General features: G+C 28.2%; 5 protein-coding genes across 5 annotated transcripts; 2 read left to right on the forward strand and 3 right to left on the reverse strand.

Moving 5' to 3' along the window:
• Window positions 1-327: 327 nt before the first annotated feature.
• PmUG01_08025700 (conserved Plasmodium protein, unknown function) lies at window positions 328-4,288 on the reverse strand (the record flags this gene model as incomplete). The annotated part of the gene is made up of 2 exons (XM_029004412.1): window positions 328-415; window positions 702-4,288. The coding sequence occupies 2 exons, from the start codon at window positions 4,286-4,288 to the stop codon at window positions 328-330; spliced, it is 3,675 nt and encodes a 1,224-aa protein (XP_028861103.1).
• A 1,607-nt stretch (window positions 4,289-5,895) lies between these two features.
• On the reverse strand, window positions 5,896-16,074 carry PmUG01_08025800 (conserved Plasmodium protein, unknown function; the record flags this gene model as incomplete). Its single annotated transcript, XM_029004413.1, has 3 exons — window positions 5,896-5,992; window positions 6,159-6,284; window positions 6,467-16,074. 3 exons carry the CDS (start codon window positions 16,072-16,074, stop codon window positions 5,896-5,898), a joined length of 9,831 nt encoding a protein of 3,276 aa, XP_028861104.1.
• Window positions 16,075-19,011: 2,937 nt separating this feature from the next.
• Window positions 19,012-21,788, forward strand: PmUG01_08025900 (conserved Plasmodium protein, unknown function; the record flags this gene model as incomplete). Its single annotated transcript, XM_029004414.1, has 3 exons — window positions 19,012-20,003; window positions 20,103-21,390; window positions 21,687-21,788. The coding sequence occupies 3 exons, from the start codon at window positions 19,012-19,014 to the stop codon at window positions 21,786-21,788; spliced, it is 2,382 nt and encodes a 793-aa protein (XP_028861105.1).
• A 321-nt stretch (window positions 21,789-22,109) lies between these two features.
• On the reverse strand, window positions 22,110-23,018 carry PmUG01_08026000 (ribosomal protein L43, mitochondrial, putative; the record flags this gene model as incomplete). The annotated part of the gene is made up of 2 exons (XM_029004415.1): window positions 22,110-22,415; window positions 22,683-23,018. 2 exons carry the CDS (start codon window positions 23,016-23,018, stop codon window positions 22,110-22,112), a joined length of 642 nt encoding a protein of 213 aa, XP_028861106.1.
• Window positions 23,019-24,488: 1,470 nt separating this feature from the next.
• Window positions 24,489-25,349, forward strand: PmUG01_08026100 (conserved Plasmodium protein, unknown function; the record flags this gene model as incomplete). Its single annotated transcript, XM_029004416.1, has 1 exon — window positions 24,489-25,349. The coding sequence occupies one exon, from the start codon at window positions 24,489-24,491 to the stop codon at window positions 25,347-25,349; it is 861 nt and encodes a 286-aa protein (XP_028861107.1).
• Between the last annotated feature and the right edge of the window lie 464 nt (window positions 25,350-25,813).

Genomic DNA, 25,813 nt, shown 5'->3' on the forward strand with positions numbered 1-25,813 from the left:
TATGGTAATTACAATGAGTTTTTAGATTAGCAATAATTCTTAAGAAGGGAATATGTACATATATATATGTACTTATATACATGTATATTTTAAACTTTCACATTTACTGTGAATCGAATGATGCAAAATAAACTCCAAGAAAATTGTAATATTAATGAATAGAAAAAATGTGACATAAATAATAGTACCAAAAAAAAAAAATAATAAAATAAATAAATTAATAAATAAATAAATAAACAAACAAACAATGAATAAAATAAAAGCGAACAGCAATATGTATGGATAAGTAAAATACCATTAAGGCGTCCATTATGTCTTTGTCTCAATTTATTCGCCTGGGCAATCTACGACTGTTTGCTTTAAAGAATCAAAACTTACCGTTTTAGATGTGTATTCCTCCCATAAATTCGTTTCGCTGTAAAAATTAAAAATACACAAAAGGATAATTCCGTAAATACATAAAAGAACACCTGATGAACACATAATTCTCTCAGTTCGCTTTTAATAAACATATTACTTATAAATATAGTATAAAAATGAGAAAAAACTAAAAAATATGCTAAAATTATATAAATAAATAAATACATATATAAGTATTATATAGTGCCCTTCTTAACAAAACGAATATTGTACTAAAATATTATATTCAAGTGTTATAAGTTAAAAGTTCACACGACCTACTATTTTTTATAAGTACTTACGGAAAATCATAGGTGTAATATTCATCAAGAATTTGAGATATTAAGTCATCGCACACTTCTAAATAATTATTAGACTTTTTAATTTTTGTTCCACAAAGATTTATGTAATTTTTCAAGGAAAAGGCTATAGAATAAATTATTGTAAAAACGCTTACATCGTAATCGGTAAAAAGATTGTAAAATAAAAAATTGAAAATTCTTTGTATATTTAAATTATTTTTAAGTTTATATTTTAAAATTAAAATAGTACTTAATGATATAAAATGCTGAATGAAATTTAATACATATTTTCTAGTACTATAAAAAAAATCTGCGTGTGTTTTTTTCATAAAACGTTTACACATATTACACATATATTTATAATTAATCAAAATTAAACTTTTCTTGCATCTTAAAAATTTATATTGTTTCTTTTTTTGTTTTTCAAATTTTGATCTCTTGATTATTATTGCACTATCCTTATTGAAGATATTGCATCTTAGAATGGTTAATTTAACGATATCAGTAAGAACATTTAAGCAGGTTATAAAAATGTATAAAGAACTATTCAAATAATATTCTTTAAAAGGTTTTTCAAAATCATTTTTTATTATAATGCAATCTCCATAATTTGCATTTTCTGTCTTACACTTCTCCGATGTTGAAGTATATTCATTTCTTCCCTTTTTATAATTTTTTTTTTTTTTTTTTTTACCATGTCTTAATTTATTACTATAGAAAATAACATTATCTTTTTTTATAGTATTCAGTGCTTTGTTACAACATAAAAATAGTAAAACGCAGATTTCATGTAATAATTTTTCATCCTTTCCACTCTTATATATGCTCACATATAAATGATAAAGAACTATGACGGATAACGAAAAACAGTTACTTGTGCTTCTTGAAGTTAAAAAAAATTTAAAAGTAAAAATTGGAGCTTTGCAAATGTTTATAATAAGTTTTTTATATTTATGCTCTTTTTCGCCATAATTCGGAGTTTTATCAAATAGAATAAGAAGCGTTTTTAAAAAATCTAAACAGAATGTGAAATGAGCATTTGTTTCTTGCGATATATAATTATGTTGTGAACATAAATATTTCTTATTCTTCTTAAAATTTGAAAATATGTTAGTGTACAAATTATCCGTATTAATTTTTTTCAAATGGTATTTCAATTTTATTCTTTTTTTTATTCTACTGAAAAAGTTTTTAAAAAAGACGAACTCCATGGTTTTTGTAGATCCGCAATTTTTATAATAAAAGTAAGATATTTTTAATAAAAGATTTTTAAAAAAATAAAAATTTGATGAATTAAAGAAGACCCATTTATTTTCTTTTGGCATTAAAAACACTATAATAGTAAGATATAGATCCTCGAGCAGTATTATAAATACACGTTTAGAATTTCCTTCAGCCCTGCTATATTTACCATATTTAAGATGACTGCACGCTTTTTTTATTATTTCTTGCATAAACAATAATTTTTTACTACTTTCATTATAACATCTATTCTTCTTTTCACTGTACCAATATTCAACAGTTGTAAGTATGTTCTGGTCGTTCCATATTTCCTCCATTTTTGCTATATTTTCAAATACGTATATTGCTTGAATAAATATATTTTTTATTAAAAAAAAAAATTCGTTGGGAAATTCGTTGGGAAATTCATTGGAAAATTCATTGGAAAATTCATCGGAAAATTCATTGGAAAATTCGTATGGCTGATTTTTACTTAATTTTTTAATTGACTTTAACATATTTATGAAAAAAAAAATAAAGTAAACATTCCAGCAGCTCCTATCAGAGAGCAGGCTGAAAAGACAGTCAAACGTTTTTATCATGTTTTCTATTTCGATAATATTGTTCCTAATTATGGTCTTTTTATCGAACATATTATTATATTTATAAAATAATTTTTCTTTTTTTGTTTTAATTTGATCAATTATATAATTTTTAAGTAAACAGTTTTGACCTGAAGTATTTTTATAAAAATTGTCATATTTATTTGCTATGTCCCTCCATTTTTCGTCTTGTGCATATTTGTTTGAGATTACATCATGCATATAGCTCATATGGAATAGAATTAAATTAGTCACTCTATCTATTTCATTTTCTACATTTAATATTCTACATATGTCTTTTTCTATTCGTGTAACACTGGTAGGAGTAGTGTTCCTAATAATGGCATCTTTACCCTGCGCAAGTGCCGCTTTTTCATTGTTACATTTCACGTGTGAGGATAAAAAATTCATTGATAATAAACAATTCTTAGCAAATAGACGTATATCTGAATTTTCTACATAAAGCAAATGTATAAGCAGATTAAAATTTTTCATTAAATTTGAAAAGAGATTTTTATGATTTCCATTTTTACATTTCGCAATTAACTCCAATACAAAGACAATAAATCTTTCTGATTTCTTCCTATTATCTTTAATATAGTATGTATATAACTGCAAAAAATCGAAGACTACTAATTCGTGATTACATAATTTACATAATTTTAAAACTATATTTACGCATTCATGTATGATATAAATAGTTAAGTCATGTTTAATAGCTAAATGGATAACTGTGTTGTATATTTTAAAAATTAATTCATCACTTATAGTGTCTGAAATGGTATTAAAATTATAGTTAACGTGTGTAATCATTTTTCTTTTTTTTCTTACTATCTCTTTACAATTAGCTGTTTTTATTTTTTTATACAATGATTGCTTATTTACTTCCTTTTCATCATTAAACACTATTACTCGATTTCTTTTATTTTTATAATTTTCCTTCTCAAATATGCTGTTACTGTTATTAAGTGAACAATGTTTTTGAACTGGTGGGATGCGATTAAAATAAGTGTCTACGTCAGAATTATCATGCTCAAGATTTTCTCTAAATTCGTTATTTTGAATTTCTAATTTTTCGTTTTTAATGCTGCTCCAATCAACATTGTCGTTATTATCATTATCATTATCTCTTTCATCAGCTACAATTTCAGTGCATACATGCTTTATAATTTGCTTAAAACGGAAAACAGTTATATCGGTACCATCAGATGCCGCTACTGTAGCTGCTGCATTTGTTCTTTCTGCCGCTTCTGCTAGTGCGTATTTTTTAAAAGTATTCGAAATGATAAAAAGACTAATGTAATTTAATTTTGCAAATATTTCAATGTGACTGTTCTTTGTCCATTCATTTGTAAATATTAAATCGCAGAAAATTATGAACGACAGAAATTCCATATATCCGTTTACATTATTTACTTTATTTAATAACAAAAATAATGTGTTCAAACATATAAAATAAATATTTTGATACTTAAATGTCTTGTGGTTGTTTTTTATTATATCTAAACAAATACCTATTAAAAAATTCAAATCTCGAGATGGACAATATTTCAAGTCTTCAAGTATATAATCCATTAAAAAATGCCTATATGAACTAGCCAAAAAATCACTTACATCTTCTAAAGTACTATGGCTGGCGTAGTTATGTAATAAACCAGTTAAATTCTTTATGTATTCTTCTCTCCCTTTTGCATTTTCCTTTTTATCACAACTGAAGGAATTCCCTTCAACTATTAAGCTTGCGCCCCTCTTCTTATCACCCATATTGGCATCATCAGGTGCGTATGGAAGTAGATTCCTACGTACTTAGGTACGTATTTATTTACGTATGTATATATGTGTGTATATAAGTATGTACGTATATGGTATATGTCCATACGGATATATATAATCGTGCATCTACATGTATATAAGCTTTTACTTCTCCTAATAGGCGAAATATTGACACGCAGATGGGAACAATAATAAATTAAATGGACGAATTAACTTTAAAACAAGGAAAAAGAAAAAGGTCCTATGAAAAAAGAAGCTTTCTATGGGGATCATACGAATGTTTGTAAAAGATATTTATACATACATATACATATACATATGTGCATATTCACGAACTCATTGTGCTCTATATTTTTGAAGTTCCCTTTGAAAATAAAGAAGGAAATATAAAAATAAAAAAAAAGCAAAATTATAAAATTATAAAATCGCAAAGTTTGCGGCTATCACTAGTGCACCATAAAACATACATAAAACGCTTGCTTAACATTTCCTGTAAACATATGCAAGTACTGCACATGTATAATACTACGAATTTTACATTTGGTTGAACTGCCTTATAGCAAATATTAATACATAAACGAAAAAAGTTTAACAGTGTAGGAAAATATAGAAAAAAGTAGAAAACATGTATTAAAAAATTTTATATTAAGGAAATAAAAGTAGTGTCAGTATTCACGGTATCATGTTGCATATGTGTTATATATATATATACATACCCTTCATTTTCATATGAAAAATTAAAATACATAATTGTGAATCGCTTTCTCATGAAGTATACTTAGTATATATAATACTGCATATGTAGTACTGTATATATTCTACCACTCCTTTTGCATGTGATATATTTATATAGAACAAAGTTTTGGTACATTATTCATAGTATAAATTTTTTTTCTTATTTTTTTTATCCTTTCTACAACTTTTAAGAGGGCTTACAAAATAAGCCAAGCAAGTTAAAAAAAAGGATCTTATTTTAGCTTTTATATTTTTATGAAATAAAAAAAAAATGGCTTGCTTTTTCTAAACACTCAAAAATGTTTTATATACTATGAAGAATGAGTCCTATATAATAACATATAATACGTACATTTTTTTTTTTTTTTTTTCCTCCAAATGGAACAGTTTTAATATAATTTAATTTTGCTTCTTTATGCATACATGCACAGTGATACAAAGTTATATATAAAATTTGTACAAATGTAAAGGCTTAGCAAAACAAACAATAAAAAATTAGTAAAACAAATCCGAAAAAAAATATGAAAAAAATTTTGAAAACAAAGCCGAAAAAAAATATGAAAAAAATTTTGAAAACAAATCCGAAAAAAAATATGAAAAAAATTTTGAAAAAAAAGCCGAAAAAAATAAATGACCAAAAATTCATTAAAGCGTCACATATATATATAAGGCTACTAATACATTTGTAGACATATTTATAATATTATATTTCTTAGGAGAATAAAAAATGGCTTTAAAAATGCGCTATTCAAAATAAATATTTAAAATATTTAAAAATAAATAAATAAATATATATATATTTATATATATACACATGCACAGATATAAATATACACATAATGTTAAAAAGAGAAAATATAATATTATTTTTCATAAAAAAGTTTAATCGATCCGTCGCTAGACGCAGTTAAAAAGCTGCTTTCGTGACTTACAACCTTGTTGATAGTATTTGACGAATGCCTAAAAAAGAAAATTATTATAGCGCATATTACTTATAGAGCTTTACAAGATTTCATGCGGATCCATATAGTTCAAATGCAAGTCTGTATCTGAGAAGGACATGTTGCCCGTTGACACAGATGGGTATGCGCATAAGTATACATGTACATATATACGTGTATCATACCTGAATGTTTTTCCCAGCTTGTTTACTGTTAATTTTAATTGGTTATTATAAATTTCCATGTCCAATAAAGACTTTTTATTTTCATTAATTGAAAGATTGCATTCCCATAATTGAATGAATCCGTCCCTGCAAATGTGAATAGGAAAATATTGTTCAAACTGTTCAAATTGTTCAAACTGTTCAAATTGTTCAAATTGTTCAAATTGTTCAAATTGTTCAAATTGTTGTACATATAATACGAAGCGGGCAACAAAGGAAAATGGTTAGAAGAATAAAAAAATATATATATATTATGAGCACTGCTTAACAGTGACAGCACCACTAAAAGGTAGTAGCACCGCCTCGTGTACCTATCCGTTGTAATGAGGTTGCTTCCCTGATATTTGGATACACTCGTTATATCAACCATGTGAGCGTTCTTAATAATTTTCATAAATTTGTTATATTCATTTGTTGTGTTATCTGTTGAGTACAGCCAAAAACGAAGATGTGAGTCCCTACTTCCAGATACAATTAACGAGTCATAATTTAGAATGTAATTTTTGTAATCATCTAGTTGTTCATCCATATTGAGATTATTTTTTATTAAATCATTAAGATTAAAATGACAAAGAGATGTACACCAATCATACGAAGGAGGGTAAAAAGATACCCATCCTTTTTTCCATATTTTCACAGTTTTATCTCTACTAGCTATAATTATATTTTTTAATATGTTGGAATCTTTTATATCATTTTTTCCATTTTTTTTTATTGGAATATGTGTAATATATTCAATTTTATTTGAAATAGGGATTTTGGCTAGCCACATGTTATCATCATTTTTTCGTATATCAAAAACTTTTATAAAATTTTCATTTCCACATGCACATATGCAATATTCTGACTCAAAATTTTCGACATTTTTTATTACTTTTATTTTGTCTCTTACCTCTTCATCTAGCATATCTGTTTTCGTACTAATATTATTTATTCTATTTTTTGTTTCGCTCATCTCATCCTCTTTACGATGTACAAAATTTTCATCATCCATGGGAGATTCATAATTCATTCCTGTATAATAATTTTTTGCATTCTTCTTATTATTAAATAAGTTAGTATTATCTATATTTTCACTTAAGTCTTCATAGCTACTAACCACAAAGGGGCCTTGCTCATTTGATGCCCACCCATCTTCTTTATTGGATTTATATGTATGTGTATTTCTAAACATGAGAGGTATGTAATTAGATTTATCATTTAATAGAGAAAGTAATAAGCTTCCATCATTTTTATCACTATAATAATATTTTTGTACATATCTAGGATATGCTCTTATATCAAACAAATGTACGTAGTTATTTATACCAGCAAAAAAACAAGTATTTTGAAAAGAAATAAGTAAACTGTTTATGAATGAACTTTTTTCATTTTTTATGTTCAAATGATCATAATTCCATATCGCTTTTTTACCATCCCATAACTTTATATTATTTATAGAACTACTTAAGAATTGTAAACCTTTATCATTCGTTTCTTTCACACATAAACCACTAACTCCATATTTATGACAATTTTTTATGCATACCGTTTTATATTTTTTCTGTCTTCCTAAATTGTTATAATATATAGTATCCGCATTAGTCTCATTATCATACTTATTATTACTAAATATTCTTCCTTTAAAATGTTCCTCCATAATGTTTATATTAGCTAAAGTTTCACCACTTATAGTTAGGTCATTCATTTTATTTCTGAACATGTTAATAATTTCGTCCTGTGTTTTCTCTATTTTTTTCAAATCATAATATTTAGTACGGTCATCAAAGCTTTTTTTTTGGGATACCTGTCCATGCTTATCACCATCATTGTGATAACTTCCATCCTTTTTGCAACTGCACGAAGCAGCAGTTACTGCATTCACTTCAGGCTTTATATCATATGTTTTAGTCCCTGTACTATTTTGTCCAACCAAAACTGTATGCTTACTACTTCCCTTAGTATGTTCTGTCACGATGTTGTTTACATTTTCCCTCTCTATGAATTTTGATTCTGTATAAATGGAGTTTTTTTTTTTTTTTTTTTTTCTGACTTTCAATTTATCCTTCACATTGTTAATTTCGAAGTTATTCGTATCATTCACTTTTCCATCGTTTATATTAGTTTCTTTATTAATGCGTACTTCGCTAAATGTGGTATCACTTAACATCTTCTTCCTCTTTTCCTTACATACATCATTAATACATACATTTCTATTATTTAATTCTTTACTGTCACAACTTTTAGATTTAAGGCAACAATCCTTTTGCTGTATGTTCTTCACTCCGTTTGCACATGAGTCATTGAGAGCAATAAGAGCATTGGCCTTGTACACAGCCTTTAAATCTTCCCCACCCGCAAGCTCATTAGTACTGATATTAACGTTGTGCTTGTCACTGCGACTGTTACTGCCACTATCAATTCCATTTACATTGAAATCGGCATTGTTCATATTACTTTTCTTTCCCTTTCCTTCCCCATTTCCACCATTTCTACAACTGCTATATGGAAGTGATGGATCAATGCTATGGTCAACCCCGCTACCATTATTTTCCTTATTGGCATAAATATAACAGTTATCAATACTCTTCCTCTTTATGCCAAAATTTGAAAATATATCATAATGCATTTGATCATCCAAATGGATGGTACTGCGCACCATCACCTTGTTATCATTTACAAAATTTCCCCTTACTCTGTTAATGTACAAGTCATTTCCATATGAACAGTTCAATTCCTTTACTTTCAAATTTTCATCTTCTAATTTTTTTCTACAATTTACATGATCATAATTGACTGATAATTGATCTAAGTTGCTTTCAATAGATAAATCTTTTTGAACATCAATGTTAATACAATTTTGATTTAAATCAAAGGGGTCTAAATGTCTGTTCACCAATTTTGTTGAATAATTATTTTTAACAATAATATTATTACTCTTTGATAAAACTACTCTTTTTTTATTGTAATGATCTAAATAAACACTTCCCATTAGTCCACTTCCAAAGCTTCTCTTTTTTATATTTGTTGTATTGCTATTCTTTTCTGTGTCTGTGAATAATTCCCTTGATGTGCTAAATGTATTTCTTCTCTTACAATCATAAGGAAAAATAAATGCACCATTATTCATATGATCCCCATTATTTTTGTCATATATGTATAAATCCATAATGTCATTTGTTCCTTTTCCCTTTTTCAAATTTTCAAAATTAAGTAAATCAATAATTTCGTTATACTTCCTACCACAAACGGTATTTATTCGGTTAGAGTAAAATTGACCATTAGGCTTATTCAAATAATTAGTACTAATTGGTCCTGTAAAACTGTTGAGTGCATTACTTAGATAAAAATAGTTATTATAAATTTTTGATATAAACATATTTTCGGAATATATAAATTTCTTTAACGATATTATCTTTCGTTCTGCTTCTTTTCGTTTTTTTAAATTGTATTGTACCTTGCTAAGTAAATGTTTTACTATCTTTTGCAATATGAACTGTTCCTTTTCTTTTCTCATATCTTTTTTTAGTTTTCTGATCAGTTCGTTCGACTCGCTTAGCTTCCTTTCATAGTACAAAACGTCTTCATCTGTTTTTTCATCAAGAGGGACGTTCGGGAAGATTGAACCTTTGTTCTCGCTTCTTTCGTTTTCGCTTCTTTCGTTTTCGCCTCTTTCGTTTTCGCTTCTTTCGTTTTCGCCTCTTCCATTTTCGCCTCTTTCGTTTTCGCTTCTTTCGTTTTCGCCTCTTCCATTTTCGCCTCTTTCGTTTTCTCCTCCTCCGTTTTCGCCCTTTTCTTCCTCACTTCCTCCGCCTTCACCTTCACCTCTTTCTCCTTTATGTCCTGCTTCTCCCGTTTTTTGTTTATTTGTATGTTTCTTAAGGGCTACTATTTCCCACTCATCATTTGAATTGCTGCATATTTTCCCTTCTGTGTTATTACATAGAATATGTATTTTTTTACCATCAAGTGGTTCTTCTACTTTTTCCACGAGAAGACTAATATTTCCACTCCTCTCTACATTGATTTCTTCACTCCCTTTCCTACATTCACCCCATTTACCACAGCCGATGCCTCCTTCACTTCCCCTTACTCTTCCACCCCGCTCTTCGTCTTCATTCTTCCTTTTTACGTATAAGGCTTTCAATATTTTCCTAACTTGCTTGTTCATGCCTTTTTCCCTCTCCAGTTTTGCTTTTGTAGACGAAAGCTTCTTCTTTTTTTTGAAAAATTCCTTTAAATATTTGTTAATTTTAACATTATTTTTCAAATTATTTTGAATCGCATACTGACTTATATTGGACTTGCATAAAGAGTGATCCAAAAAGCGGCTGTTTTGGATGTCGCAAACGGATACGTTTGATTCACCTAAAGGAAGATTGCTCAGTGAGAGGATATTGAGATCGTCCTTCGTTAAGCAGTTATTATCACCAGTGCCACTTTTACTACTGTTACAATTACTACTACTACTACTACTACTACTACTACTACTTCTCTCTCCTTTTTTGCTGCGACTGTCCAGCTCTCTAGGGGAGAACACTTTGCCTAATATTTGCTCGCTAAATTTTGAAACACCTGTCAATTTAGGCCCCTTATAATCATCATTATTATTGTTATCATTATTATAATCAGAATTATTATCTTTATCGTCATTAGTGTTATCATTATTATCATCATTATGGCTATTATTAGCACTCTTGGAACGTGGGTGAGCGATGTGCCCTTTTTTTCTACTAATTTTTCCTGCCTTAGCATTTATGCCTTTTTTTTTTAATTTTCTTAATTGTTCATTTAATTCTTGATTTCTTTTGAGTAATTTAGTATATGCTTGCTTACTTACTTCTTCTTTTTTTTTCAGTTTATTAATAAAATGCTCTTCTCTCTCATGTAACTTGGTTATTATATTTTCCTTTTTACGTATAATATTAGTATGCTTTTTTTGCTCTTCTTTTAGGAGTGTACTTGTTTTTAAAAAATTATTTTTCATTTTGGTGATGTCCACCTTTAAGTGTTTTATCACCTGTTCATTATCAACTAACTTTTTTTGAATCTTTTGCTTCTCATTTGTTATTCTTACTATTTCCTTCTTCATATCTTTTATTTTTTTACAGTTCTTATCATTTTGACTATTGACTTGTAACATTTGCAGTTTTTTTTTTAAACTCATTATACTGTTCGTTAAAAGTTCATTTTTTGCATTATACTTTTCCTTCTCTTTGTTAACCTTTTTAAATTTGCATATATCGTCTTTTATAATTTTATGCAATTTGTTCAATTTATTTTTCAGAAATTTAGGAGAAACGTTACTACTATTATATGGGCTACTTCCATTAGTTGAGTAGTTACTTTCCTCATATATATATTCTTCATTGTCATCCTGACTGCTTCTTGTCATATGCAGTTTACATCCTGCACATTTAATTAGATCTGCGTCAACATTCCTTTCATTTTGCTTGTAACGATCACTGGAACTGGCATTATTTGTTCCCCCGGCCATTTCGCGCGTTTCGCTCTTTTCGAAGTTTTCATTAAGCCAATTTTTGTGTCTACATTTCTGCAGCCCCTTTCTACCACTTCTTCTCACGGACAAGCTGCCAACCTTAACAGTGTCATCACTGACACATAAAATATCAGACGAAATACTGTCAGCCCATTTAGCGTTGTCAATTTTGCTTGAGCAATATATCGGCTTACCATTTACACAGTTGTTCATATATAATAATGGGTTGCAATAATTTTTGTGCATTAGAACAAATTTCCCTTTTTTGTATTTATTCCACAAAATATGGTTACGTGTAAGTTCATTTGGCCCTTTATCATTTTGGCTATTTGTTATATAACTAGCAAAAGGGTTATAACTTTTATTAACATCAATTTCTGTATCTGAATAGATTTTTTTTTTTATAAAATTTTTTACCAATTTATTTTTCACTTCTCTTTCAAACGGTATGTCACTAAAATAATTCTTTTCCTTACATTCTGAAAAAGATGGCATATAAATATTATTTAAAGGATAATAAATTGATTTTTTCAATAAACTTAAATTATAAGGGTATTTTTTCTCTCTCATATTTTTGCTAACCCTAGACTTTTTTTTCTTATGTTTGTATTTCCCATATGCTATAGTCAATTTTGTATTTTTTTTCATCCTTTTAACCATTTTTTTCAGTTCGTCAATTTTCTTTTCGTATGCTTTATTTTTTTCAAATATAGAATTATATTTTTTATTTAGGTCTTTCAGCCTTTTCTCATTATAGCGATTGAGTTCGTACTGTCTGAATATGCGTTCGACTTCCTTTTTATCTTCTTCTAAATTAAGGAAGAGATATTTACTTTCGAAAGGCGTGAAGTCGTGGTGGAGGTACTGATCCAGATCAAGATCTTCGTTGCACTTATCGCTACATGTATCGTTACAGTTATCACTGTGACCGTTCTTCCAGTGATATACTTTTTTGCATCCTTCCATTATATTTTTCCTTCCGCAAAGTTTGCTCGAATTTTCTGTTTTGCCATAAAATAACCCCTCTAATGGTACATTTTTCGCGTTAAATAATTTATCCCAAATTTTTTCCCTAGAAGCCGTAACAAGATCCTTATTCTCCTTCATATCTTTTTCATATTCTTCTACTTTTTCAACACATATATTTTCATTAATATGTCCATTTTCGTTCTCATTCTTATTCTCATTTTCTTTGTGTTGATTTGTTAAAGAAATAGCTTCATTACATGCGGGGGGACATACATCGAGTTTGTATGAGTCATAAGAGCAACCATTTACAACACTAAAATTGTTCTCCTTTTTGCTGTTCTGACCATCCTCTGATTTATTCTCGGAGGAGTTAACTGCCCAGCTGTTGTAGATATTACCACTGTTACTGTTGTTCGCATCGTTGCTATTGTTCGCATCGTTACTATTGTTCGCATCTTTGCTATTGTTCGCATCTTTGCTATTGTTCGCATCGTTGCTATTGTTCGCATCGTTGCTATTGTTCGCATCGTTACTATTGTTCGCATCTTTGCTATTGTTCGCATCGTTACTATTGTTCGCATCGTTGCTATTGTTCGCATCTTTGCTATTGTTCGCACCGTTACTACTGTTCTCACGAATACTACTGCTAGTAGTCTCACTATTGCTCCTGTGTAGGGTATCATTTTTCTTAACTGTAAAGCAGTGTTTTTCCCCTCGTCTGCATGCATCATTACAATCATTACTAAGGCTGATTGCTGTACCTTCTTCAATTGCCGTATTAGAATAGTTTGTGAAATCATAATTTTTATATGTTATCTTTTCTTGAACGTATGATTGACTATTTTTTTGGAACAAAATAGGATCTGAAGTCACCAGGAAATTATTCGTCGCAATATTGTCTGACTTGCTACTCTTTTGTAATGGAACAGCACAGGAAGATTGATTATTACTGCTACGATTACCACTGATGCTACCATCGTTACTACCACCTTTGTAACCACCATTACTACCGTTATTCTCATTGTTGTAACTGCTTGCATGTCCATGGGCGTCATAAACACTTGCGAATTTTGTACCCTGCTCATGCGATTTCATCCCCCAGTGAATAGCTTCCTTTCCCAGTGCAACACCACGAACATATGCTGCTTTAGCTTTAGTAGTATAAGCCTTACCATTCGATGGATCCACAGGGCAGCTATTCGTATTCTGTACAATGCTATAATAATTGTTTTTTGAATCGTTTGGTGTATACTCATTTTTATCCCTTAACAAAGTTAAATAATAAAATATAAGACAAATTAATTTTTTTCTTTTGATTTTTAATTTTTTAATTCTTTGCATCAATAGTTTATTTTGGTTGGTTAAAACTTTCAATTTTGTATCATCTATTGTGTTATACTTGTTCTTACATTCAATTTTATTTTTTTTTAGTTCTAGATTTAAGGTGTATAGTTGTTTCCTTAGATCATTAATAACTAAGCTGTTAATATCATAATTAATTATTGGGCTATTTTTAATTTTTTTTGTTCTGGCAGCATACTTAATTGTGCTAAATGTTTCATAAAAATCTGCTGCATCCGTGCTTATACATGCAATCATAATAGTTTTACTATTTCCACCGAGAGAATCTTGTAATATTCTTGTTAATTTTGAATTCCTATAAGGAATATGCTGACTCTTTTTATTACTAGATAAACTATAAATAACATTACTTAATGATAACAATCCATAATTAATGTTAATTGCTTCTTTAAGTCTGTTTCCTTTCGTTTCTGCTCTTTTAGCTCTTTCACTCCCTGCTAAGTCAACAAAATGAAACTTTGAACATATCACCTCACCTTCATTAGTATTATTGTTGCAACCTTCCGTGATATATAAGTCTTTAACTATTTCGCATTCTTTAGTTTTATAATCCACCTCATCACCCCTATCATCAGTTTTATTCTCCCCCATCTTTGCGATAGCTTTCGTAATTCCACCTCCACTTCCACCTATTTCACTTGAATCCATGCCATTAACACTATCTTTTTCATTTTCCTTTTTCACTGATTTTTTCCGTTGTATTAGATTTATTGTAAAAATAGCATGAGACCTACTTGACTTGTCATTCATAAAAGTCCTTTCTGTAGTTCTAAATAAATTCCCTCTATGCAAAATTGAAAAAACTTCTCTTGCATTTTGCACTTTTGCATTCTTCACCCCCATTAATATTATTTCCTTTGTGTTAGTATCCTCTCTTATGGATATATTTTTATTTATTTTTTTTTTTTTCCTTTTACCCCTTTTTCCACTTTGATTATTGTCATTGATGTTAGCGTTTATGTTACTGTCGATGTTGCTTCTAATGTTGGTGCTAACATTACCGTTACCATTGCCCTCGCCATTACTGTATAATTTGTCGTTGTAGTCTTCCTCAACGCAATCAATCAAATCGATAATCTCCTCGTTGTATATTTCGATGTAGGTACAGGATACATCATAGTCTATTGTGCTCTTCCTTTTCTCGATAATATTATATATATCATTTAAGAATCTTGGTAAAATACCAACAGTATGTGAAAATTGGTTCATATAATCAAAGCCCATAGTAAATGTTTTACCTGACCCTGTCTGACCATAAGCGAAAATAGTACAGTTATAACCTTGAAATAAATTATTTAAAAATTTATCTGATATATAGGAATATACTTCTTCTTGCTTCGCTTTTTCGGAAAATATTTTATCAAATAAGAAATTTTGATTATTTATATAAAGATAGTTATTATCGTATTTTATACCTTTTTCCTCCGTACAATTTGTTTGTTCTGTTTTGTCATCTTCATTTATTTTGCTCCTTTTTTTCCTGCATCGTATTCGTATAAGTACTTCACAGTGGTTATTACCACCACTATGCGCATTGTTATTACCACCACTACGCGCATAGTTATTATCACCACTACACGCATTGTTATTATCACCACTACACGCATTGTTATAAGCACAGTTGTTTTTGTTATTGTGCACCTTTCCTATTAGATCTGGGACTTCTTCATCATCGGAACTTAAATTATTACTACCTATCGATTCTGAAAACCCCTCTTCACTTGAAAACACATCGTCCTTTTCAAATTCATAATCATTTCCCTCTACTATTATGTTTGCATTATTACACTTCTTAATTGTGCTCATATTTTTCGTTATGCTCAAAAATGTACATTTACCATTACTGTCATATTTGGCTACATTGGATGAAACATTACTGTAATGTTTGTTAGACCTGATTTGGTCTCCATCATCTTTACTTAAAGAAAGTAAATCATCATTTCGACTAAGAGTACCTAACTGTTTACTTCTTTCCCTATAAATCTTCAAACTATTCTCATCATTTGCTTCTTTTCGATTTTTTTTTTTAAGGAAAGTTGTGTCTTTAACTACTACAAACTCGTTCATACTTATGTAATCAAAAAAAAAAAAAAAAAAAAATTCATCTATAATACTAAACTGGTAAGTATGCTACACGCATATAATACACTTGCATATGCGCACATATGTGTATATAAAAGGGTATACATATGTAAGTATATAATAATGGTGGTCACCTATGCCCACATTTGCGTATACCTGCTATCATAAATGCAAAAGTAATTCAACTATTTTTGTGATATTAAATTATAAAAATATTATTATTACACTAACACTTCGGTAGCCTTTAATTATAGGTAAATCCAATAAAACAGCTCAAATAGTGATCAGATTTTTTTTATAAATTCAAATGTTTGTAAAACATTTAATTAAAAAAAATAATAATAATAAATAAATAAATAATAAAATATCTAACCAAACAGCTTTTTTTTTTTTTCTTTTTTTTTTTTAAATTATTTATTTATTTTCACCTCTTGACGTAACATAAAACTGTAAAAAGATAAATACTTACTTATTACGCCGACATAATGAATGTTCAACGTATGGGAAGACACAACAAAAGGTAGAATAACGCTAAAAATGAAGTCCATAAAAAGTATCCAAACTCTGAATAAACTGTCTGAATTTTCAAAAGACGTTTTATTATGCATAATATGCGGATAGAACTACTGAAAATGTACTTTGCTCAAATATAAACATTACAATTAGGTAATTTTAAAATACAAATATGCCTCTTAACAGAAAAATTAACAGCCAAATAGTGAATTTGTACAGGCATATGTCTTGTTATATACATAAACATACATAATGCTATGTCTGTACGTACTGTACTTGAATATATACTATTTATACAAAGTTATACACTTAATATATAATATATATGCATTATACTTTTAAGATATCTACGCAGTTAAATTACAATCAAACGGCGAATATATCCGACTTGGTATAAGAAAGAAACATAAATTTTCGCTTTAACAAATAAAAAATCTGATTTATTTTAATATAATTTACCTTAATTTAATTTAATTCAATTTAATTTAATTTAATTCAATTTAATTCAATTCATTTCAATTCAATTCAATTTAATTTTAAATTTATTTTTTAATTTAATTTTTTTTTTTTTCTTATTTAAAATTTATTTAAAATATTGTGAAAAAATAAGGCACCTGTAAAAATACTTAAATATGTTCTTAAGAACCACTTGTGTGTGTCATGGAAAATAAAAAAATTTTCAGGCATTCAAATTTTTACATAAAAATAATTGTAGCTATAGCACAGCTATTTATGCGTTTCTGCGAAATGTTCGAGAGCGTTAAGACTAAAAAAAAAAAAAAATACATGCTTTATCTTTTTTCCTTTTTGTTTTGCCATCTTTTTCCGTACTTCGTTTTTTCGTTTTTTCGTTTTTTCGTTTTTTCGTTTGTTCATCTGTTAATCTGTTCATTTGTTCATATGTTCATTTGTTCATATGTTCATTTGTCCATATGTTCATTTGTCCATATGTTCATTTGTTCATATGTTCATTTGTTCATATGTTCATTTGTTCATATGTTCATTTGTTCATATGTTCATTTGTTCATATGTTCATTTGTACATATGTTCATTTTTTCATCTTTTCATCTGTTTATCGGTTAATCTGTTTCTTTTTTTCTTTTTTTTTTCTCATCTCTCTTTATATTTTCCTATTCATAACACTAGCTTTAACGTTACAAAAAAAAAAATTAGAGATACGAGAATAAACGGAAAGAAAACATACTCCCAAAAGCTCGTTTCCTGAAAGAGAAAACACATTACAGGTACAGCTATAACAAAGGCAATTTTTTTGTCGTTTTATCTAAGAATGTTAACACGAAATTTTTCTCAATCGTGTACCAATACTGCACCAACATTGTATCAACATTGTACCAACATTGTACCAACATTGTACCAACACTGTACCAACATTGTACCAACACTGTACCAACATTGTACCAACACTGTACCAACATTGTATCAACATTGTACCAATACTGCACCAACATTGTACCAACATTGTACCAACACTGTAGCAACATTGTATCAACAATGTACTAACAATGTAGGAAAATTGTGCCAAATGAAGTGGTTGAACATATGCACAACTGTTCTATGTAATTCCACTTAACATATTGTGGATTTTTCACAAAAGGATATATTATATATTTACGTAATTTGGCTTTATTTTGTTATGTCACGTTACATACTACATTTTATTATGTAGCATTTTATTTGCTTCTTTAATATTTGAGGTTTGCCTTATGATAAAATGTATACACATATGTAGTTTGTTTTAAGGTACATTCTCTTTTCATATTAAATGTTCACAACAGGGTTCATGCTTTTCAATTTACTTATATGCATTTTTATATCACGTATTTCATATGTTAATTTTTTTGGCGTTTAAAATACTTAAAATATTACAACATTTTTTAGTAAAAAATAGTAGGATTGTGCAGGGGAAAACTTATATTTGAATTTGCATTATATATATATATGCATTTATTATTTTGTTTTTGAAATATATTTGCATGTATTATTTTGTTTTTGTAATATATTTGTATTTATTATTTTGTTTTTGCAGTATGTTTGTATTTATTATTTTATTTTTGCAGTATGTTTGTATTTATTATTTCGTTTTTTCAATACATTAGTATTTATTATTTTGTATTTGCAATACATTAGTATTTATTATATTGTTTTTGTAATACATTTGTAATTATTCTTTTGTTTTTGTAATACATTTGTATTTATTCTTTTGTTTTTGTAATATATTTATATTTATTATTATGTTTTTGTATTGAATTTATACTTATTTTTTATATTTCCTATATTTTTATTATTTTTATTTATTTTTTACCCCAATTTGATGACTTTTTACGTATTAAATGCTTTGAAAAAAATAACACCCATTTTTTCCGCCGTTCTGTGCATAAAATGAGAAACATGTTAAGTAAAACAAGATTCAGAATAAATGAGAAATGGAAAAGGTGTTACAGCAGTGTAGCTGAAAGGATAAGTAAAGAAGATGACTCAATAATTAACTACAAAATGGTATTAGGGTTAAAACGAATAGACATTTTTAATTTATCTTCATTATGTAGAGACTTTCATAATATCTTTAGAATAGATAAATATCAACTATTAAAATATGCTAATGATATATTACCGTATGTTAAATATTTAAGGACAAGTGAAATAGTAATGATTTTGCATCATTATACTTTTATAAATTATAACAATCATCAATTTTATAATACACTTTGGACACAAATAATAAATAAGTTGCATGATATGGATTGTAAAGAACTAGCACTTATTATTTACAGTATGGGGAAAATAAAATATATGAATAAAGAAATGATTTTATTTTTTGAAAAAGAAATAAAAAAATGGGCATCAAAATTAACAGGAAGAGATTGTTCCTTAATATTAAAAGGAATGAAAAATTTAAATTATGACAATGAGCAAATCTTTTCATTAATATATGAAAGAATATTAAATATTACTGATCAACTTAACTTGTTAGATATATGTATTATTTTAAATACACATAGTAAATGTAAAAATATAAATATACGTGTATTCGAAATTTTATTAAATAAATCCTTAACATTTTATTCTTCTTTTAATGAACAGTGTATAGGATCTATCTTATGGAGCATCAGCAATGCGAACATCAAAGCGGAAAAATATTTCGCTTTGTTATCCTTAAGGTTGCGCCTACTTATGCACAAGAAGCTGCTTAGGGAAGGACACATAAGGGGGCAAGAAGACACCACTGGTGCCCACGGCAAGAGTGACAACAGTATTAGTAGAGTCAGTAGTGACAACAGTATTAGTAGTGGTAGCCGTGTCAGTAGTGACAACAGTATTAGTAGTGGTAGCCGTGTCAGTAGTGACAACAGTATTAGTAGTGGTAGCCGTGTCAGTAGTCCGTAGTCAGTAGTTAGCCGTGTCAGTAGTGGTAGCCGTGTCAGTAGTGGTAACCGAAGTAACAATGATGAAAATTGCTTAAACGGGGATACGAATAACAGGAACTGCACGCATAATGAAGATAGCGACTCTTACGATAATAGCAGCTTAACTGTAAGCTCTCAAAAGGGTAATACAGAAAAAAGTGAATCGGGGATGTACTATGGGAATAATAAAAATAATTTGAGGGATAAAATTGTTTCTTCTGATAAAGCAAAATGTACAGATATTAACAACGTTAATAGCGGCACAGTTAGTAGTGGACATGCCAGTCGTAGCACCTGTGAAGAATATGTTAAAGATGAAATGCTTGAAGATAACCTATCTGAGGACACAAACATCTTATGTGATAATACTGAAGATACAAACAATTTGAATTTTCAAATTAATCCTAATAGTCGATGTAAATATGAAAATGTAATACCATCAATTATTTATTCCTACGGCAAACAAAGAACATATATGAAACATCATATTAATTTTGACAAAAGTTTGTACAATTATATAATGAATAGTTACAATATAGAAGAAGGTATTAACAATGCACCACTAGATACATTATACATATATGATATTTCTAGAAAGATTTTAAAAAATAATAATATTTTTAATAATAATGCGAATGAGAAAAATAAAAAAAATAATAAAATAGTAAAATATCATACCAAAAAGAATTATTATAAAGATATTATATATATAATAAATAATTATCTAATATTTTTTCTAAATAAGGTGCATTACAATGACTTAAAAAATGTGTTATATGGTATAGCAAAAATTGAAATGTCTATTAATAAAAAACTATATCATAATATATTCGAATTAGTTATTATTTATGTAAAACAAAATATGTATAAAAGTTATGAACTTATTAATTTATCAAGATCTCTGTCCTTGTTACCACATGTAAAAGAAGATGTATGGAAATGTGTTTTAGATTATTATAAAAATAACTTTCTTTCAAACACAAGTGTAAAAAATAATTCTTATTTATTTTATATCGTTTCCTTTGTAAAAAAACTACAAAATAATTCAAATTTTCATTTATATTTAATTGAACATATAAATAAAAAAGCTCCAACTATATCTAAAGATGATGTAATACACATAATAAGGGGATTAATAAATCTTCATTATTACCATAATGACTTAGTTAATAATGTTTCCATTTTTATTGAGAAGAATTACCAGTGTTTTAACTTGATCGATATTGTTTATATATTAAAATACTTTACATCGATGAAATTCCGGCATGTTAACATTTTTTCCTTATTTGCCTTAACAGTTCAGAAAAATAATATAACTTGTAATTACTCAATCATTTCAACAATAGCATCCTTCTATCTGCAGGTTTGTATATCTATCAGATATTCACATGCGCGTTAATGTGAAGCGTTCCACGGAATAAATAGCTTACACAGACGTGCATACATACATAAGTACATAAGCACACTAGCACAAACGTTCATATACATATGTAAGTTCATATGTCCAAAATGGGGAGGTTATATCGGGAAGCTTTCCTTTTACCTAATTAATGACAAGTGTGCATGCTTCGACCTGTTTCGTTAAATGTATGCTCTCTTTGTATGTTTTGTCATTGTGCTAATTCACCATTTCCCCGTTTTTCTTCTCTCTCTTTGTAGATGGACATATTTCCAAAAGCAATTGAGGATGTACTACTGCAAGAAAAGAAAAATAGTGAACGGAACTTTAAAACGGAGGAGATTTATTGTGATGAGGAATAAAGAACGGAGAAGCGCATATTAACTGCTGGTAAAAACAAACATGACGATGAACAACAAAGAGAACATCAGAGCGAACAGAAAAATAAACAGCAAAACGAACTGCAAAGCGAGCAACAAAGCGAGCAACAAAACTAGCAACAAAACTAGCAACAAAAAAGAATCGTTAATTTGTTACAGCATATAATTACTTCTTCATATGAATCCTTTCATATAGCGAAAAATGTACATATACCTATTACAGCATGGACACTTAAGCGTGCACATACCTTACATATACGTGCTTTACAAACACGTACCTTATGTGCCCCAATTACACACCGCCTAACTTTTGTAAAATTTGTAAAACGAACTTATATGCGCTTCATTTGATGTACATGTTCCATGCTTCTCACTTTTTTTTTGTACACTATCTTTAAAAGGAAAACAAAAAATATTTTTTAAATACCTCTGGTCAAAACCTTTTGGAAATAAATGTTCATTTCCCCATCTTCCATTTCCTTTTATGACATCATGATTTAAGTTTAAGCTTTCTCTCGTGTATTTTGGTAGTTTAATATTATTTTTTTTTTTTTTTTTTAAATAAGAAATGGCATTCAGCTCGCTGTATATGCTTGGGCACCACAGTCCCTAAAAGAGGGGAGGGAAAGTAAAAAAAAAAAAGAGTAAAATGATGCAAAAAAAAAAAAAAAAAAAAAGCAGTAAAACAAAGCAAAACAAGTTAGCACATTAAACAAAAACCCAATGAAGCAGTGGTAACGGAAAAAGCAACATAATTTATTCATCGAAAGGAACGTTAAAAAAAAAAAAAAAATGCAGATTATATTCCTAATACGTGACTTCCCCTTAGTCTACATATATAATGGCATTTACATTTTTGCTAGTTGCTTATATTACTTGAATACTTCTTCTATTTGAATAAACCTTAGGCCCTCCATGTTTTAAAAAATCGGTATTCCCAGCACTATCTTTGTATAAGTTAATAATATCAACGAGGTGCTTAGATTTTACATCTTTTAAAGATATTTCATATTTGCTGTTATTTATGTATTCAAATATAGCAACTGGTTCTTCATACTGCTCATGATGAATTTCGAAATTTAAATGTTTATTCTCCTCCTTATAGTCAGGTAAAATAAATCTTAAAAAAAATCGAACATTTCTGCTGCTGTGTCCTGTTTCACTGTATTTCAATAAAACTTTTTTTAACTGATACACGCCATTCGAACACATATTTCTCTAAAATGAAATGGTGGTAACGTAAAGTAGCGGCAGTGGAAAATGGCGGTAATACATCACTATTCTGTACGAGCATATGTGTACGTAAATAATACACCTACGTATGAGTCTGTAATACATATATACATATAAATAAGCGTGCATTCGTATATGTTTATGTATTATTCGTACATATCATTATATTTTTTTCTTTCGTCCTATTTTTTTAGTATTCATCTGTCCCTACACACGTCATTTTTAACATAACAGGCAACAAAATGAATTAAACACAAAATGTTAAAAAAGATACTCCTTTAAAAAATTTATTTTTTTAACATTATATTTTTACAATAAAACAGTCTCATATTTAAAACACATTACAAAAAAAAGAAAAAAAAAAAAAAAAGGTTAATTATATAAAATAAATAATTCTTTTTCAGGATTCCTATTTATTAATTTGTAAACAGCTCGATTTAATTACTTGAATGTTGCAATACTGTGACCTCATTTTGATAAAAAAAAAAAAAAAAAAAAAAAAAATTTCCTTAAAAAGCGATTTTCCTTGGTCAATATCCTCAAGAAATTGATAAACGTGTGCAATAATTTTGAAGTAAACACATAATTTTATGGAAAGAAAATATAAAGGCTTAAAATTATGAGCACCGCAAACTTCAATTGCATTGTTATTATTTATTCACTGTGTACTATGTACTGGGCATGTATATATATATATATTGTTTTTTTTAATTGTTAATAAATTGCTAAAGTGTTAGCCTATTAAACTGTTTAGCTGTTAAACTGTTAAGCTATTAAACTGTTAAACTGTTAAGCTCTTAAGCTCTTAAACTGTTAAACTGTTAAATCTTTTTGAATCTTTTGCTGATATTTTTTCTCCCCATTGTATTATATAAACTTTTGTAAAAAATTATATGTGAAATGATTTTCAAGCCTTTGCTTATTCAGTAATATTTTACGCTTTTTTCAGTTAATTCGTTGATATTACATGGGCCCATATGTTTACCTGTGAATATATATGTACTTAATTACGTATGTATATGTACCTATATGTATGTGTATACTTATTATTATCTATTTAAAACTTTTTTTTTATGACGTTTATTAACCCTTTGCATGAACACATTACGTCCGGGAAATAGTTTCGGAAACAACAGCGAAATAGAAACTAAAGTTCGTCCATTTTTTTTTTTTTTTTTATCCAGACGAGTTGTATATTTGTGCAAATAAACATTTATTTATATATATACAATACATATATATACATACGCATATACCAGTTTAGCAAGACGTCTGAAGACTAAGTCGCTCGTCTGGACACTACTGTTCTCAGTTGCGTCGCATTTTCGTGTATAACATTTTAACAGATTTATTTTGTTATATTCTTTTTTTTTTCTTATATCTTTCCTTTATTTTATTTTTATATTAATTTATTGCTTCATTTGATCGCTTCAATTTAATTCGTGGAAAATGAAAAGACACGACACGTTTAAGGACTTAATAAGACTACATGACAACTTAAAAAAGGAAGAAATCCTGGCCTTGTTTTTTCACAGCTGTATTTTGAACAATTGCTATAATTACATATTAAATGAAGAAAAAAAATATGCAACATCAAATAATGAGAAAATAAAAATTTCAAATGGCTATATAAAATATACACAAGGTGATGAAAAGGACCAAGTTTTCATAAGTAGAATATTAATAGATCCCCTATGGAGAAAGAGTTCAAATAATTACAATTTTACATATAAGTCTACACAAAATGATGATACATATAATTTAAATATATTAAAAATAGAAAAATCCTTAGTTCTTCAAATAATTAATACTGCACAACCATCTACTGTACATACTGTAACAATAAATATGAACGAGTACATAAATAATACCAAGGAAGAAAATATAATAGACAAAATTGAAGAAACTATAAATATAGAAAAATTAGAAAATATATTTCAAAATCATATATTAAATAACATGAATAAGACAAATGTTTATAATACCATGAGAAATAATAATAGTCTTATTATTGAGTCAAATATACAAGAAACACAAAAGGAAAATATGTTTAAAGCGAAGGAAAGCCAGTTTTTACAAAATTTCACAAATGACTATTTTGATGATAAAAATCCAACAATAGAAGGAAGGAATTTGATACCAAATTTTAGAAAAGACGATTCTGTTTTGAAACCTGATGGGTTATTAGTAGGACCAAATAATAAATTTTTTAGCCCAAAAAATTTACGGTATGATCCTATGGGACCTTTCGGAAACGAGCCCAATGCTGATAACAAACCTTTTGAATTTCAGAATAATTTCCCCTTTTAATTTTTTTTTTTTTAAATGTTTATATACTGCGCATCGCACATGTAAATGTGTAGTATGCATGTGTGTATTGGTGGGCGTATGTTTGTACGTTTGTGTTTACGTATGGGTTTTGCAAATGTGTGTATACATGTGTGTAAATATATATGTGGGTACGCATATGCAAACACGTATGAAAACTTTTTTTGCGATTCGGAACGTGTTAAATGTAACAAATCCTACGTGTTAATTCGGAAAAGAAGTTTTGCTTTTTTTGGCATATGTAAAATGTGTACCATAATTTTATGATAAAATTGTGCACTATTCATTTTTTTTCATTTTAACTGATGTGAAGCGAGAAGCCCCTGTGCCTAAAGAGCATTACGTTATTTTACCAAATGTCTTATTTTATTTTATGTTTTGTTTTGCTTCATGTTATTCTATTTTATTTCGAGCTCCATTTTATGTATTTTTCTAGAATGATGATG

The sequence above is a fragment of the Plasmodium malariae genome (assembly GCF_900090045.1).
Source record: "Plasmodium malariae genome assembly, chromosome: 8".
In the NCBI taxonomy this organism is placed as follows: Eukaryota; Apicomplexa; class Aconoidasida; order Haemosporida; family Plasmodiidae; genus Plasmodium; species Plasmodium malariae.